Below are 15,104 nucleotides of genomic sequence, written 5' to 3'. Positions count from 1 at the left end.
CCCAGTACCCTCTCCTCCTGACGTCAGCACGTTGTCCCAGTACCCTCTCCTCCTGACGTCAGCGCGCTGCTGTCTCAGTACAGCTTCCTCCTGACATCAGCACGTTGTCCCAGTACCGTCTACTCCTGACTTCAGCACGCTGTCCCAATACCGTCTCCTTCTGATGTCAGCGCGCTGCTGTCCCAGTACAGCCTCCTCCTGATGTCAGCGCGTTGTCCCAGTACCGTCTCCTGACGCCAGCACACTGTCCCAATACCGTCTCCTCTTGACGCCAGCACACTGTCCCAGTACCATCTCCTCCTGATGTCAACGTGCTGTCCCAGAAAATGTAACCCCACTTTCTTTTGGCAAAGTATTTTTATTTAAGTTTTCCATTTTAACAAATAAAGCAACAAAATCACAGGAATGTGCAGCAAAGCTAAACTGTCTCAAAATACATAGATACAGAGCAGCGTTTTCAAACTTTTTTGCTTGAGACCTATTTTTCTTATTAAAAATGGCCGAGTCTTCACTCCAGAAGTGGTGAGAGAGTGCAGGTCCCGCGCCCGGCAGGTACACTGATGTCACGCCATCCGTACTTTGGATCAAAGTCCTAAAGGAGAGATTCCTCCATTTTGTAGCTGCCAGCAAGTTAGCAACTGGACTGTGAAAATAACTGAAGATGGATCAGTTTGTAATAAGGAAGAGAGGATCAGAGGCACAAACATGCCAGGAACTCACAACTGAATCTGCTGGAGAGAGCTTCGCAGGAGAGTCCACGGCAGGACCAAGCAATGCTGGTGTGAGCTCCAGGGCATCTGATGAACAATCCATTCAGAAGAAGTGGAAATCCGAAAGGCAGTATAAAGTTGATTTCTTGAGGTATGGCTTAATTAATTGTGCCAATGCAAATTAGGATGCAAAGCCCATGTGTGTTATGTGCAGGGAAGTACTGGTAAATGAAAGATTAAAGCCTCAAAACTTCAAAAACATTTCAAGACTAAGCATGGCGAGTTCAAGGACAAACCTCTTGACTTTTTTACAAAGGACGCTGCCAAAACCTAAATCATTGGCTGAAGCCCTGAGCAGAAATGTAACATTGAATGACAAAGCAAGTGTGATCTTGAGGACAAAGCAGGCACACCTGTCGGATTAAAGGTAAGCAGAAAAGTCAGTTGCGGAGTTTGGGCAGCGTGGGTCACAAAGGTTGGCCGACGTGGATCACAAAGATCGGCTGGCGTGGGTCGCGAAGGTTGGCAGTTGGTAAAAATAGGTCTGGGGGAAAAAAGTCTGAAAACATTGCTCTGTATCTATGTATGTTGAGACATTTTTGCTATACTGAACCATTCCTGTGTTTTTGTTGCTTTATTTGTTAAAATGGAAATATTTAAATAAAAATATGTTATCAAAAGAAAGTGGTGTTCCATTTGCTGCTTGCCTGTCTGCAGGAACCTTTCCAGAATCTATGGAATTTTGAAAGACAACATTGCATCATGTTCAACCCAATTAATTTTGTATTAATATTCATTTCTTTCTGTTCCCCATTTTCACAAGCCCCTTGGTTCCGTAATATTTCTGGGAGATTAAGGATGGTAGACAGATTCCCGAGACTGGAGAACCAAAAAGAGCCCCTCCAGTAATTGAAAGGTTGGCAGTCCCACTATCAGATGTAGGCATGGTTGGCAACGAAATGGCACCTCAAGAAGAAGGCACCCTCGGACGAATTTTCAAACTTTAAAAATAATTGAGAAGTGGGCAGAAGCGCCGTACTGTCATTGCGAAGGGGGAGCTGTAACTGTGACCCTCTTGTCGATCGTAGCTGCAGTGGTGCATTGAGTTAAATGGGTATCAATGGCCCCTCGGATTGCCGCCAGGAGGCATCCGCTGTTCATCGGCTGGACTTCGGCCTCAGTGGGGATTCTGCCTGCCATCTGGGATATTCTAGTTGGTTTCTGATTCGTGCCCTCAACGGACAATTGAATTGGTTACCTGCCACTGACAGGCACTAGCTGTCAACCCCCATATGTCAACGAGACAGCTCCCCCCAAATAACGTGGATGTATGCCAGCCGCGAGTGGGAAATTGCTGGCATGCCTCCAGTCCCATCTCCAGATCTCCATGAGTGTTCATCATTGAAAGTGTTTAGCTTAGACCATAAGACATAGGAGCAGAATTAGGCCACTCGGCCCATCAAGTCTGCTCCGCCATTCAATCATGGCTGATATTATTCTCACCCCCATTCTCCAGCCTTCTCCCCATAACCTCTGATCCTCTTATTAATCAAGAACCTATCTATCTCTGTCTTAAACACTCAGTGATTTGGCCTCCACAGCCTTCTGTGGCAAAGAGTTCCACAGATTCACAACCCTCTATCTGAAGAAATTCCTCTTCATCTCTGTTTTAAAGGATCGTCCCTTTAGTCTGAGGTTGTGTCCTCTGGTTCTAGTTTTTCCTACAAGTGGAAACATCCTCGCCACGTACACTCTATCCAGGCCTCGCAGGGGCTGGTTTAGCACAGGGCTAAATTGCTGGCTTTGAAAGCAGGCCAGCAGCACGGTTCAATTCCCGTACCAGCCTCCCCAGACAGGCGCCGGAATGTGGCGACTAGGGGCTTTTCACAGTAAGTTCATTGAAGCCTACTCGTGACAATAAGTGATTTTCATTTCATTTAATTTCTTCTAAGTTTCAATAAGCCTTCTGCGGCAAAGAATTCTTCCTTGCTCATTATCAACTGAAGAATTTGATTATCGTCATAATTCAAAAATAAAACACCTTGACACATGGGTAAACTTTCACAACAAATTTTATTTATATTTGCAAAGCAATGTAAGTGATCTATTGAGACCTAAAGAATACATACATTATATAAGAGAAAACAAGCAAAATTCATCTGTTTTAAGGTCAGGTTCTGCACCCTCCTTCACAAAGTCACAGTTTCATTCTGAACTTTACTTTTGTTTGGCCAAGCAAAATCTTCTTTCATTACATTTAGACCTTTAGAGATCATAAATTCAGATTAATCCTGCCAGCTAACTGCCCATCATAAACACAGTAAACAGAGTACGTATTTCCCAAATATTTACAATGTTGTTTTTCTGAATAATAAGAAGTCTTCCAACACCAGGTTAAAGTTCCAACAGGTTTGTTTCGAATCACTAGCTTTCGGAGCGCAGCTCATTTATCACCTGAGGAAAGCTAGTGATTTGAAACAAACCTGTTGGACTTTAACCTGGTGTTGTAAGACTTCTTACTGTACCCACCCCAGTCCAACGCTGGCATCTCCACATCTTTTCTGAACAAGGGGGAGATCTCCCTCACATCCTACACATTCCCCCACATACTTCAAAAGTTTTGTTTATTTCCATTTATTTATTAGTCTCAGTGTTAACATTTTCTCCAATGATTCAAACTTCATTTGAATTTAAGGATTCATGATGAATTATTAATGTCAGACTCTAAAGCAGGCACTTGCATTTTTACCATTCTGAAATAGGTGCCTTTTCTCTGCATTAATTCTTCATGACTCCCCCGTTCCACTATCACACCCTCGCTGATGACAATTATTTTCTGTGCATATTTCACGGTACTCAAACGGTGTGCTACAATAAGGATGGTGCAGCGTTCCTTCAACTTGGATAGTTCTTGCAGGATCTAAAATAGTGAGTAGATTTTTAATTCTCACCAACAATTAGAATGTGTTTATGTTACATATCTGCAACATATTTTATCAGCCCTATCATTTCATATTCCTGTACTGAAGATGTTTATCAATGATGAGCACAAATCAATATTGTGGAAACCCAGCATAGAAATTTAAATTAGCATTGAAGTAAATTAGCATAGAACTAAATTAGAATTTAATTTGCAGGCACATTTAAATGCACATAGCAATTTCTATATTTCATATCATAATCAAAAAGATATTTAACTAATTTATTTGAGCAATATTGTACTCCCAATTGCTACTGAACTAGGAAACAAAGGGGCAGAAAAATCAGTTGACTGAGAGAAATATCTACTGTTTGGTTGTTTTCGTTTGCCAAGGTGGTAGTGGACAATAACAATAGAATCAATTATTCATAATGCATAATCAGTGTGTTAAGAATTGGGGAAAATTAAGATTAAAAAATTTAATTGGGATGAAAGAAACTAAAACAGATAGATGACCAAAGATGCAAACTAGCATATCAGCAAGAAAAACAAGTGTTTACCTCGGTGACCAGAGGAAACCAATGGGAGTGTAGAAAACTTCAAAATGGAGATAAGGAGATTGACATATATGCAAAACGCCAACTTCACAGGGTGGTTATCATCAAAGGGAAAAATGGTATTTCCATGTCTGAGAAAAAAGGGAGACAGGGAAAAACACAGACACAGCTACCACCAGCCACATCCAGCTGCAGAAACAATCTCCCAAAAGCAAGTTATTGTTGAACAGGAGGCTGGTTAAGGTCAAAACCCGAAACAAACAGATTTTGTCTTTGCTCAAACTGAAGACGGTTTTCCCAAACGTGGCCACATAACCTGTGCGTGGTAACTATTTGCTGGATTTAGCTCATAGAGTTATATAATATTGGATATTATTTGGGAATAGCCATCAGTGTACTTATGTATTGTTGTGTATTTTAGTCCTTCTTGTAGCGTGTTTTGATTTCTTTTGAAGTTAATAAATATTCTTTATTAATTATTCACACAACAACTGGACTGTTGCCTCTCTGGTTCCCATATTTTCTCACCGTATACTAAATTAGATGTATAATATAGGATAATGTAACCACCTCTGCTTCTACCACCACCCATCTACTCCTAAATGTTCAATTATATCTTTATCACCTCCAAACCTGACTATTCCAACGGTCTCCTGACTGGCCTTCAATCCACCCTCCATAAAGTGTAACCAAAATATTGTTTGTCATTCCCTAAATTGCATCACACATGCTAATTTTTCCAACGCTAGCAGATCCATTTCAGCTCCTAATCCCCCAATACGCACCTCACACTTTAAGATGTCGTCCTTAGGTTTCATTCCCTCTGTTTTCTCACCCCTTCCTCTTTCTGTAATTCTCTCCAGTGCTACAGCTCTGACCCATTCTCCACTCCCCTTCCCATCCTCGACCCATCTGAGTTCTATTTCCACCACTCAGGCCTTTGTGTATCCTCCACCTTGCCATTGACAACCGTGCTTCCTCCTGCCTGGAACCTATGTTCTCAAAAGGACTTTCTAAAATCTATCTGATTCTTTCTCCTCCTTTTTGACCTTCCTTAAAACTAATCTTTTCAAAGAAACTTTGCAGTCGCCCCTCCGATTATCTTCTTTGGTTTAGAAACCATCTTTTTCCTAATGTCTCTGGGTATCACCCTGAGATGTTTTTCTGGGTTTTGTGCCAGACAGATGGTAGTGGCTGTTGGTTTCTCTTAATCTTTCCTCAATCAGCATATCCTTTTCATGCATTTATTTGTAAAGTGCCTTATGACATTTCTTTATGTTAAAAGTTAGAAGTTGTTACCAATGAGTGTCATGTTTGCTTACGTTATATTCATTTTCTCCATCCAATGCGCTGGTAGCTTCATCCAGTAGTAAAACCTGAGGATCACGAACTAATGCACGAGCTATGGCAACTCTCTGCTTCTGGCCGCCTGACAGCTTTGTGCCTTTCTCTCCAGTCTCTGATTAAGGCAGGCAGAAAATAGTTTAAGCAATCTTAGACAGAAATTAAATTAATGTTTTACATGCTGTGAGGTGGGTTCATTCCCCTGTATAGATTTATTTCAGGCACCAACAGAAATAATCAGGTACATAGCTATAATCAGGTACACAGCTATACAGTATTGTTCAGGTTACTGGAAGAACTTAAACTTTAGCTTCACAGCTTTTGAAACAGTGACGGGCCAAAGAGCACCGGTGATGCTTTAGCAACACGTGAAAGTATCATTGTTTGCAATAAGCCTACTCAATAACAATGAAATGAAATGAAAATCGCTTATTGTCACAAGTAGCCATCAAATGAAGTTACTGTGAAAAGCCGCTAGTCGCCACATTCCGACGCCTGTTCGGGGAGGCTTGTACGGGAATTGAACCGTGCTGTGAGAGGATTTGAGTATTGGAATAGAGATGTTTTACTGCAACTGTATTGTGAGCAGTTGTGGGCCCTGTATCTAAGGAAGAATGTGCTGGCCTTGGAAAGGGTCCAGAGGAGGTTGACAAGAATGATCCCTGGAATGAAGAACTTGTTGTATGAGGAACAGTTGAGGACTCTGGGTCTGTACTCGTTGGGAGTTTAGAAGGATGAGGGGGGATCTTATTGAAACTTACAAGATACTGCGAGGCCTGGATAGAGTGGACGTGGAGAGGATGTTTCCACTTGTAGGAAAAACTAGAACCAGAGGACACAATCTCAGACTAAAGGAACAATCCTTTAAAACAGAAATAAGGAGGAAATTCTTCAGCCAGAGGGTGGTGAATCTGTGGAACTCTTTCCCGCAGAAGGCTGTGGAGGCCAATTCACTGAGTGTCTTTAAGACAGAGATAGATAGGTTCTTGATTAATAAGGGGATTAGGGGTTATGGGGAGAAGGCAGGAGAATGGGGATGAGAAAATATCTGCCATGATTGAATGACGGAGCAGACTCGATGGGCCGAGTGGCCTAATTCTGCTGCTATGTCTTATGGCCTTATGATCTGTGGATGGTGGAGGGTGCCAATGACAGCAATGACAAACTTTGGTACAAGGTGTGCTGAGGATCTGGCTGGGGGGTGGGGGGGATGAAAAGCGGCGTACTCAAGGCCCCTACCTGCTCCTGTGTCTTATGGTCTTATGTATAAGGCATTGGTGATGTCACATCTGGAGTATTGTGTGCAGTTTTGGTGCCCTTATCTAAGTAAGGATGTTCTTGCTATGGAGGGAGCGCAGCGAAGGTTTACCAGGCTGATTCCTGGAATGGCGAGACTGTCATATGAGGAGAGACTAAATCGGTTAGGATTATAGAACATAGAACAGTACAGCACAGAACAGGCCCTTCGGCCCTCAATGTTGTGCCGAGCCATGACCACTCTACTCAAACCCACGTATCCACCCTATACCCGTAACCCAACAACCCCCCCCCCCTTAACCTTACTTTTTATTTGGACACTACGGGCAATTTTAGCCTGGCCAATCCACCTAACCTGCACATCTTTGGACTGTGGGAGGAAACCGGAGCACCCGGAGGAAACCCACGCACACAGGGGGAGGACTTGCAGACTCCACACAGACAGTGACCCAGCCGGGAATTGAACCTGGGACCCTGGAGCTGTGAAGCATTTATGCTAACCACCATGCTACCCTGCTGCCCACGCTTATATTCATTGGAGTTTAGAAGAGTGAGAGGGGATCTCATAGAAACTTGCAAAATTCTAACAGGATTAGATAGGGTAGATTCGGACAGAATGTTCCTGATGGTGGGGGAGTCCAGAACTAGGGGTCATAGTTTGAGGATAAGGGGTAAACCATTTGGGACTGAGGTTAGGAGAAATGTCTTCACCCAGAAAGTGGTGAATCTGTGGAATTCACTACCACAGAAATTAGTTGGGGCCAAAACATTGTGTAATTTCAGGAAGGAATTAGATACAGCTCTTGGGACTAAAGGGATTCAGGGATATGGGGGGGAAGGCAGGGATCAGGGTATTGAACTTGATGATCAGCCATGATCATAATGAATGGCGGAGTAGGCTCGAAGGTCCGAATGGCCTCCTCATGCTTCTATCTCTATGTTTCTAAGATTTGGAGGGGCATGGACAGGGTGGATCGAAAGCTGCTGTTCCCTTTAGTTGAAGGGTCGATAACAAGGGGGCATGATTTTAAGATGAAAGGCAGGGGGCGGAATTCTCTGAAAATGGGTCGATGTCCCACACGCCCGTGAGAAAACGGGCAGCAATCACTCTGGACTTTCCTGGAGAAAGTCCAGAGTGATTCTCCATTTTGAAGGGGGCTTGCAGAGCCAGAGTAGTCTGCGTAGCTCTGGCTGCCGATACGGGGCCCTGCACTTCCGGCCGTGGGTCTGCGCATGCGCAACATGGCACCCGCAAATGGCGGACCCACACTTCAAGTCGGCCCCAACAATAAAGGCGCCCGCAGATCGCGCGCGGCCGCCGATCGGTCATCCCCAATCGGAACCCTGGCCGTCCCTGGAGGCCCCCCCCCCCCCCCCCCGGTGACGGATACCCCCGCCACCCCCACCAGACTGTGTCCACAGCCGCCACTCCGAGTGCCCGCCGGGTGGAACTTTGAGGGAACCACGCTGGCGGGAACTCGGCCAGCTGCCGGCTGAGAATCGCCGCGGGGGCCTTTTTCAATGGCCCCCGACCGGCGCCGTGTCGACCGCGCGCACGACTTGCAGCGATTCTCTGGTCAGCGGCGAGTCGCGGGAAGACATCGGATCCGGTCGCGGGTCTGACGCCCCATTCTCTGCCCCCGCACCAGGGGCAGGTTTGATGGGCCAAAGGGCCTCTTCTGTACGGTATGATTCTATGGTATTTTAAATCAAGTCCCAGCCTTGAGTAAGAAAGGAGCAGACCTGATCATTACTGTAAGTATGAAATGAAAAGTGGACCAAATGAAATATTTATGTTCTTTGAAGGAGGAGTTTGTTATAGATTTGATATATCAGCACGCCAGTGTTATAAACACCTGTAATTAATGTGTTTTACCTGTATTGTAGCCATCTTTCAGTTCAGTTATAAATTCATGTGCATGAGCAGTCAGAGCTGCTTGCACAATTGAATTGATGGAACACTCCTCCAGGCCATACGAAATATTTTCTTGTATTGATCGGGCAAACAGCACTGGCTCCTGACCAACCATTGCAACCTTTAACAAGAATTTTTTTGAAAAGGTTTATCAAAATGTTATGTTTGGTGATATGCATTACTGTAAATACACAAGGGCTAATGTAATACACTTAGACTAGCTAGACACTAGAGGGAGCACTAGAGACATGACACAGACATTCAACCAATAGGCCAGTAAGATAGGACACGACCAATGGGCATTCAAGACACACACAGAGGTGACACTACCACAGGGGGGCATTACACCAACCCATATATAAGGACACAGCACACATGATCTTCCTCTTTCCAGTGGAGTACACAGAGTTGATTGAAACACATCACACCCACCACGTGGATTGTAGCAGACTGGTTCGTCAGTCTGAGTAGCTACAGCAGGATTAACAGGAGAGTCGAATCCAAGTAGGAGAATTGTTAACAGTTTAATAAATGTGTTAAAGCTATCTCCAAGTCTGAACCTTCCTTTGTCAGAGTGCACATCAAGGAAGCAGCTTATGCTACATCAAGAGCATAACAAAACATTATGTACAAAGATACTGAACAGAAATGGGAAGTTTATCTCAACGAATTTACATAAATGACAATGGATTAAATAATATCCTTTCATTACAAACACATAGAGCGGAATTCTCTGTTTGAGAGTCTAAGTACTGACACCCGGACTGAGTGGGGGGGGGGGGTTCCATGGTCCCGATGGGGGTGCGATTGCCGGCGCCATTTAGCACACGCTAATGGGCCAACACTCTCGTCACATAGAACTAGTGCAATTCCAACGCACGCCGGCGTGTGATTCTCTGGGGTCGGGAATGCCACTCGAGAGCCTGACAAGTCGTAGCTGCAGATAAGCACTCCACTCCTCACACTGAACTCAGTGATCGGCCCGCCACTTTGAAAGGGTGCCCCAATCTGTAAGAGGGCTTGTCTCCCTACCATGGACAATGGTAACCCCCACACATATGGGCATTACCCCACACACCCCCAAGTGATGACACCCCACTGTGGGGTCAGTGAGGCTTCCCTTTTCAGGCTGTTTCATGCACCCTTTCGGAACCCCCCTTCCAGGAGCCCCATCCTTCACCCGCCCCCAAACGTCAAAGGGCTCCTCATAACCGCCCTGCACCCCCCACCCAACCCATCCTTTAGACCCACCCTCAGGCCCTAACCCTTGGCAGTGCCTCCCGGGCACCCTGACACTGCCACCCTGGCAGTGCTGCTGCCGGCTTTGCTGGCACCTATTTTCCATGGCTCTATGTGACAGTGAAAACCAGATCTCCAGGTTTTCTGTGCGGGGAGTTCCATAATACCTGGAGAGAAAATTCAGTAGTGGAGCCGGAGAGCTACGCACCAGTTTATTCGCCTCAGCCAGTACTCTGTGCACTAAGTGCAAATTTCTACCCGTGATATATAATTATTAATGCCAGGCTGGACATTAAAAAGATTGGTAATCAAATGTTAACACCTACCTTGGAGTGAAGATATTTATAATCATAATCTTGAATTGGGTGGCCATCCAATAAAATTTCACCAGCCTGTGGGTTGTACAAATTCTCCATCAGCTGCACACAAGAACTCTTCCCACTCCCTGATACACCCACTATAGCTGTAATTTCACCAGGATTTAGTGTGAAAGATGCATTCTGTAAAAAGCAACATACGCTTGATTCTTGTTTACCAAAAACAAACAAAGTTAAGACTTCTAAAGTATTAACCACTTTAGCCACTTGCGCTAAACACACAAAATGAAAGGCCATCCATCTGAAACAGTAACTGTTTATCTCCGCAGGTGCTGTCACACCTGCTGAGCATTTCCAGCATTTTCAGTTTTTAACACATAAATACACTTCATGCGTCCATATTTACTGATGACAATTCCCACCAACCACAGAATTAAAACACTAACTTACTGTTTTACCAACAAATGTGCAACAAGGTCACATTCTTCTGCTATGTGACAGACCCACTAAAAATGCCCATTGTTCATTTTTTTATTTACTCTTCAGAAATTTATCTGAATTCCCAATTAGCCACATGTGGCCAGTTGCTAATGTGTTAGTTCCACAGTTCCAGAGCCGCAGTGCCCTCCTATTTCGGCAAAGAAAAGAGCCATCCTGGATTCGAACCAGAAACAACCTGAGGGCCACTTGCTTGATTACCACAGCGGCAGCAGACCAGCCACCTTCAGGAAGTTGTACACAAACCTGGTCATCAGGAACGAGAGCAGGAACCATCGGTTCGTCCCGGGGAACATAGATGGGGGATTTCAGGGTTGGCACAGAGCGGGCATCAGACAGCTGAGGGACCTGTTTATTGATGGGAGGTTTGCGAGCCTGGGGGAGTTGGAGGATAAATTTGGGCTCCCCCCGGGAAACATGTTCAGATATCTGCAGGTAAAGGCATTTGCTAGACGGCAGGTGGAGGGATTCCCTTCGCTTCCCGCGAGGGGGGTGAGTGACAGGGTGCTTTTGGGGGTCTGGGTTGGAGAGGGGAAGATATCTGATATCTACAAGGTTATGCAGGAGGTGGAGGAGGCGTCAGTAGAGGAGCTGAAAACTAAGTGGGAGGGGGAACTGGGGGAACAGATCGAAGACGGGACATGGGCTGATGCCCTGGAGAGGGTTAACTCTTCCTCCTCGTGTGCGCGGCTTAGCCTCATCCAATTCAAGGTGCTGCACCGGGCCCACATGACTGGGACGAGGATGAGTAGGTTCTTTGGGGGTGAAGACAGGTGTGTCAGGTGCTCGGGGAGTCCAGCGAACCATGCCCATATGTTCTGGGCATGCCCGGCACTGGAGGAGTTCTGGAAGGGGGTGGCGAGGACGGTGTCAAGGGTGGTGGGATCCAGGGTCAAGCCAGGATGGGGACACGCGATTTTTGGGGTTGGGGTGGAGCCGGGAGTGCAGGAGGCGAAAGAGGCCGGTGTGCTGGCCTTTGCGTCCCTAGTAGCCCGGCGAAGGATCTTGCTACAATGGAAGGATGCGAGGCCCCCAAGCGTGGAGACCTGGATCAATGACATGGCGGGTTTTATTAAGCTAGAGAAGGTCAAATTCGCCCTGAGAGGATCGACACAAGGGTTCTTTAGGCGTTGGCAACCTTTCCTCGACTTTCTGGCTCAACGATAGGGTACTGGGACAGTAGCAGCAGCAACCCGGGGGGGGGGGAGGGGAGGGAAAAGGGGGGGGGGGGGGGGGGGGGGGGGGACGATGACTATGTTTGTTTATTTAATTTTAATTTATTTTTAAGTTCTCTTGTTGTTCATTGGGGTTGGGGGGGTGGGAGGTAGGGGATACATGCGTTGTTACGGTTTGGGGGGTGTTACAGTTTTTATGGGTTATTTTTTTGCATTTCATTGTTATATTTTATATTTTCTGTAAAAAATTCCAATAAAAATTATTTTTTAAAAAAGGAAGGAGAGCAGGGAGATCTGTGGCGTGGGTGTCATACGCCGACTTGTGTTGGGCCCGAGACAGTTGCATTCTTCGCAGGACCGGAAAGTTGTCCAGGTCTGGGACGTGTATTGCAGGCACCGTTGTTTGTAATGTGCGGTTCATTAACAATTGTGCTGGGGACAGGCCAGTGGACAAAGGAGTTGACCTGTAGGCAAGTAGTGCGAGGTAAAAGTCGAATCCCGCATCAGCCGCTTTGCACAGGAGTCATTTGACAATGTGTACCCCCTTTTCAGCTTTGCCATTCGACTGGGGGTAGTGGGGACTTGAGGTGACGTGCATGAAATTATACCGCCGGGCAAAGTTGGACCACTCCTGACTAGCAAAACACGGGCCATTATCAGACATGACCGTGAGTGGAATGCCATGGCAAGCAAAAGTCTCCTTGCACGCACGGATGACCGCTGTCGACGTGAAGGTCATGCAGCCTAACTACCTCTGAGTAGTTACAGAAGTAATCCACAATGAGGACATAGTCCCGGCCTAGTGCATGGAAAATAATCAATGCCAACCTTGGTCCATGGGGCCGACACCAGTTCATGTGGCTGCAAGGTCTCTTTTGGCTGAGCAGGCTTGAACTGTTGGCATGTTGGGCAGTTGAGAACGGCGTTGGCGATGTCCTGGTTGATGCCAGGCCAGTACACTGCCTCACGGGCCCGCCGGCGGCACTTCTCCACCCCCAGGTGACCCTCAAGGATGACCTCCCGCATGCTGTGCAGAATGACGATCCTGTCCAACTTTAACAGAATTCCATCTATCACTGCCAAGTCATCTTTGATGTTGTAGAATTGTGGGCATTGGCCCTTGAGCCATCTGTCTGTAAGATGGCACATGACGCGTTGGAGCAAAGGATCCGCGGCTGTTTCACGGCGAATCTGGATGAGTCGTTCATCCGTGGCGGGCAAGTTAGATGCGCAGAACTCAACATGTGCATCAATTTGGCACACAAAGCCCGACGGCTCGCAGGGCGTAGTGACGGAACAGGAGAGTGCATCGGCGACGATGAGCTCCTTACCCGCGGTGTAAACCAGTTCAAAGTCATACCACCTGAGTTTAAGGAGGATGCGTTGCAGGCGTGGTGTCATATTGTTGAGGTCCTTCTGTATAATGTTGACCAGTGGGCTGTGGTCCGTTTCGACCGTAAATTTGGGGAGTCCATATACGTAGTCATGGAATGTGACAATTCCCGTGAGGAGGCCCAGGCACTCTTTTTCGATTTGCACGTAGCGTTGCTCGGTGGGCGTCATTGCACGTGATGCTTATGCGACTGGAGCCCATGAGGAAGAGTCGTCGCTTTGAAGGAGCACTGCTCCAATGCCGGACTGGCTCGCATCAGTGGAGATCTTTGTCTCCTTGGCAGGGTCGAAGAATGCCAATACCGGGTCTAGGTGAGTTTCGCCCTGAGTTCATGCCATTCTTGCTCGTGAGCGGGGAGCCATTGGAATTTGGTTGTCTTCTTCACTAGATTACAGAGAGCCGTGGTGTGAGATGCGAGGTTGGGGATAAACTTCCCCAGGAAGTTGACCATTCCCAGGAAGTGGAGGACCGACTTCTTGTCCTCCGGTGTCTTCACGGCATTGATTGCCGACACCTTGTCTGCATCCGGCTGCACACCAAACTGTGATATGTGGTCGCCGAGGAATTTTATTTCAGTTTGACCAAAGGGGCATTTGGCTTTGTTGAGGCGGAGGCCATGCTCATGGATTCTCCGGAAGACGCATTGGAGGCGATCAGTGTGTTCCTGCGGGGTGGTAGACCAGACAATGATGTCGTCTACGTATACCCGCACCCCCTCGATGCCCGCCATCATTTGCTCCATTATTCGGTGGAACACGTCCGAGGCTGAGATGATGCCAAACGGCATCCGGTTGTAACAATACCGGCCAAATGGGGTGTTAAAGGTGCAGAGCTTCCGACTGGATGCGTCAAGTTGCATCTGCCAGAATCCCTTGGAGGCGTCCAGCTTTGTGAAAAATTTGGCGCGAGCCGTCTCGCAGGTGAGTTCTTCGCGCTTTGGGATAGGGTAGTGTTCCCTCATGATGTTACGGTTCAGATCTTTGGGGTCGATGCAGATGCGTAGTTCTCCTGATGGTTTCTTAACACACACCATGGAGTTGACCCAGTCGGTTGGTTCCGTTACTTTAGATATGACGCCCTGGTCCTGGAGGTCATGCAGCTGCTGCTTGAGGCGGTCCTTGAGGGGCGCCGGCACCCGGCAAGGTGCATGAACCACAGGCATGGCATTCGGTTTTAAAAGAATTTTGTACGTGTACGGGAGTGTGCCCATACCCTCGAAGACGCTGTGGTATCGAGTGATGATGTTATTCAGTTGTCGGCGTCTGGCGATGCTGAAGCCTCAGCGGGTGACATGGAGTGAATCCTTTGGTCGAGGTTTAGGATCTTGCACGCCTGAGCACCGAGCAGGGAAGCTTTAGTGGACCCTACAATCTCGAAGGGCAGGGTGGCCTTTAAGGAACGGTGCGATACCACAAGCTGGCATGAGCTGGCATGAGCAATGGTATTGCCATTGTAGTCGAGAAGCTGGCAGGCGAATGGCAGGATGGTCGGCTTAACGTGGAGGCTGTCAAGGTCAGACCGCGCAATGAGGTTGGCTGAAGCGCCGGTGTCCAGCCTGTATCGGATGCAAGATTTGTTGACCATGAGGGTGGCACACCACTCATCGTCCGGATCAATGCTCATCACTGGGAGGGTTTTGGCTTTTTTCTTCTGAAGCACATTGTGCTTGGTGATGATGACCACCCGGAATGGGGATTTGAGATCCTCGGTGTCAGGATCTGGAACCATGTCGGAGTCGGAATCTGTGACCGGTTGTTGTACGGTTTGGACGTCCCTGCG

At 47.0% G+C, this 15,104-nt stretch overlaps 1 protein-coding gene across 2 annotated transcripts in view; it reads right to left on the bottom strand.

The window, feature by feature from the left end:
* Positions 1-2,764: 2,764 nt before the first annotated feature.
* The window catches only part of LOC119968802 (ATP-binding cassette sub-family B member 9-like), a 64,949-nt gene continuing 52,609 nt past the window's right edge, over positions 2,765-15,104 (bottom strand). Inside the window, exons 8-11 of one of the 2 annotated variants that reach the window (XM_038801648.1) lie at positions 10,269-10,442; positions 8,665-8,824; positions 5,510-5,646; positions 2,765-3,630 (exon numbers count right to left, since the gene is read on the bottom strand). In XM_038801648.1, coding sequence (XP_038657576.1) covers positions 3,409-3,630; positions 5,510-5,646; positions 8,665-8,824; positions 10,269-10,442 — 693 coding nt within the window. In that variant the 3' untranslated portion in view covers positions 2,765-3,408. The remainder of the gene's footprint in view (positions 3,631-5,509; positions 5,647-8,664; positions 8,825-10,268; positions 10,443-15,104) is intronic. The other variant, XM_038801739.1, reaches the window with a different exon arrangement.

This window comes from Scyliorhinus canicula, chromosome 1 (assembly GCF_902713615.1).
Source record: "Scyliorhinus canicula chromosome 1, sScyCan1.1, whole genome shotgun sequence".
NCBI classification, from domain to species: Eukaryota; Metazoa; Chordata; class Chondrichthyes; order Carcharhiniformes; family Scyliorhinidae; genus Scyliorhinus; species Scyliorhinus canicula.
The sequence above is the reverse complement of the archived record's forward strand: the minus strand, read 5'-3'. Positions and strand labels throughout refer to the sequence as shown.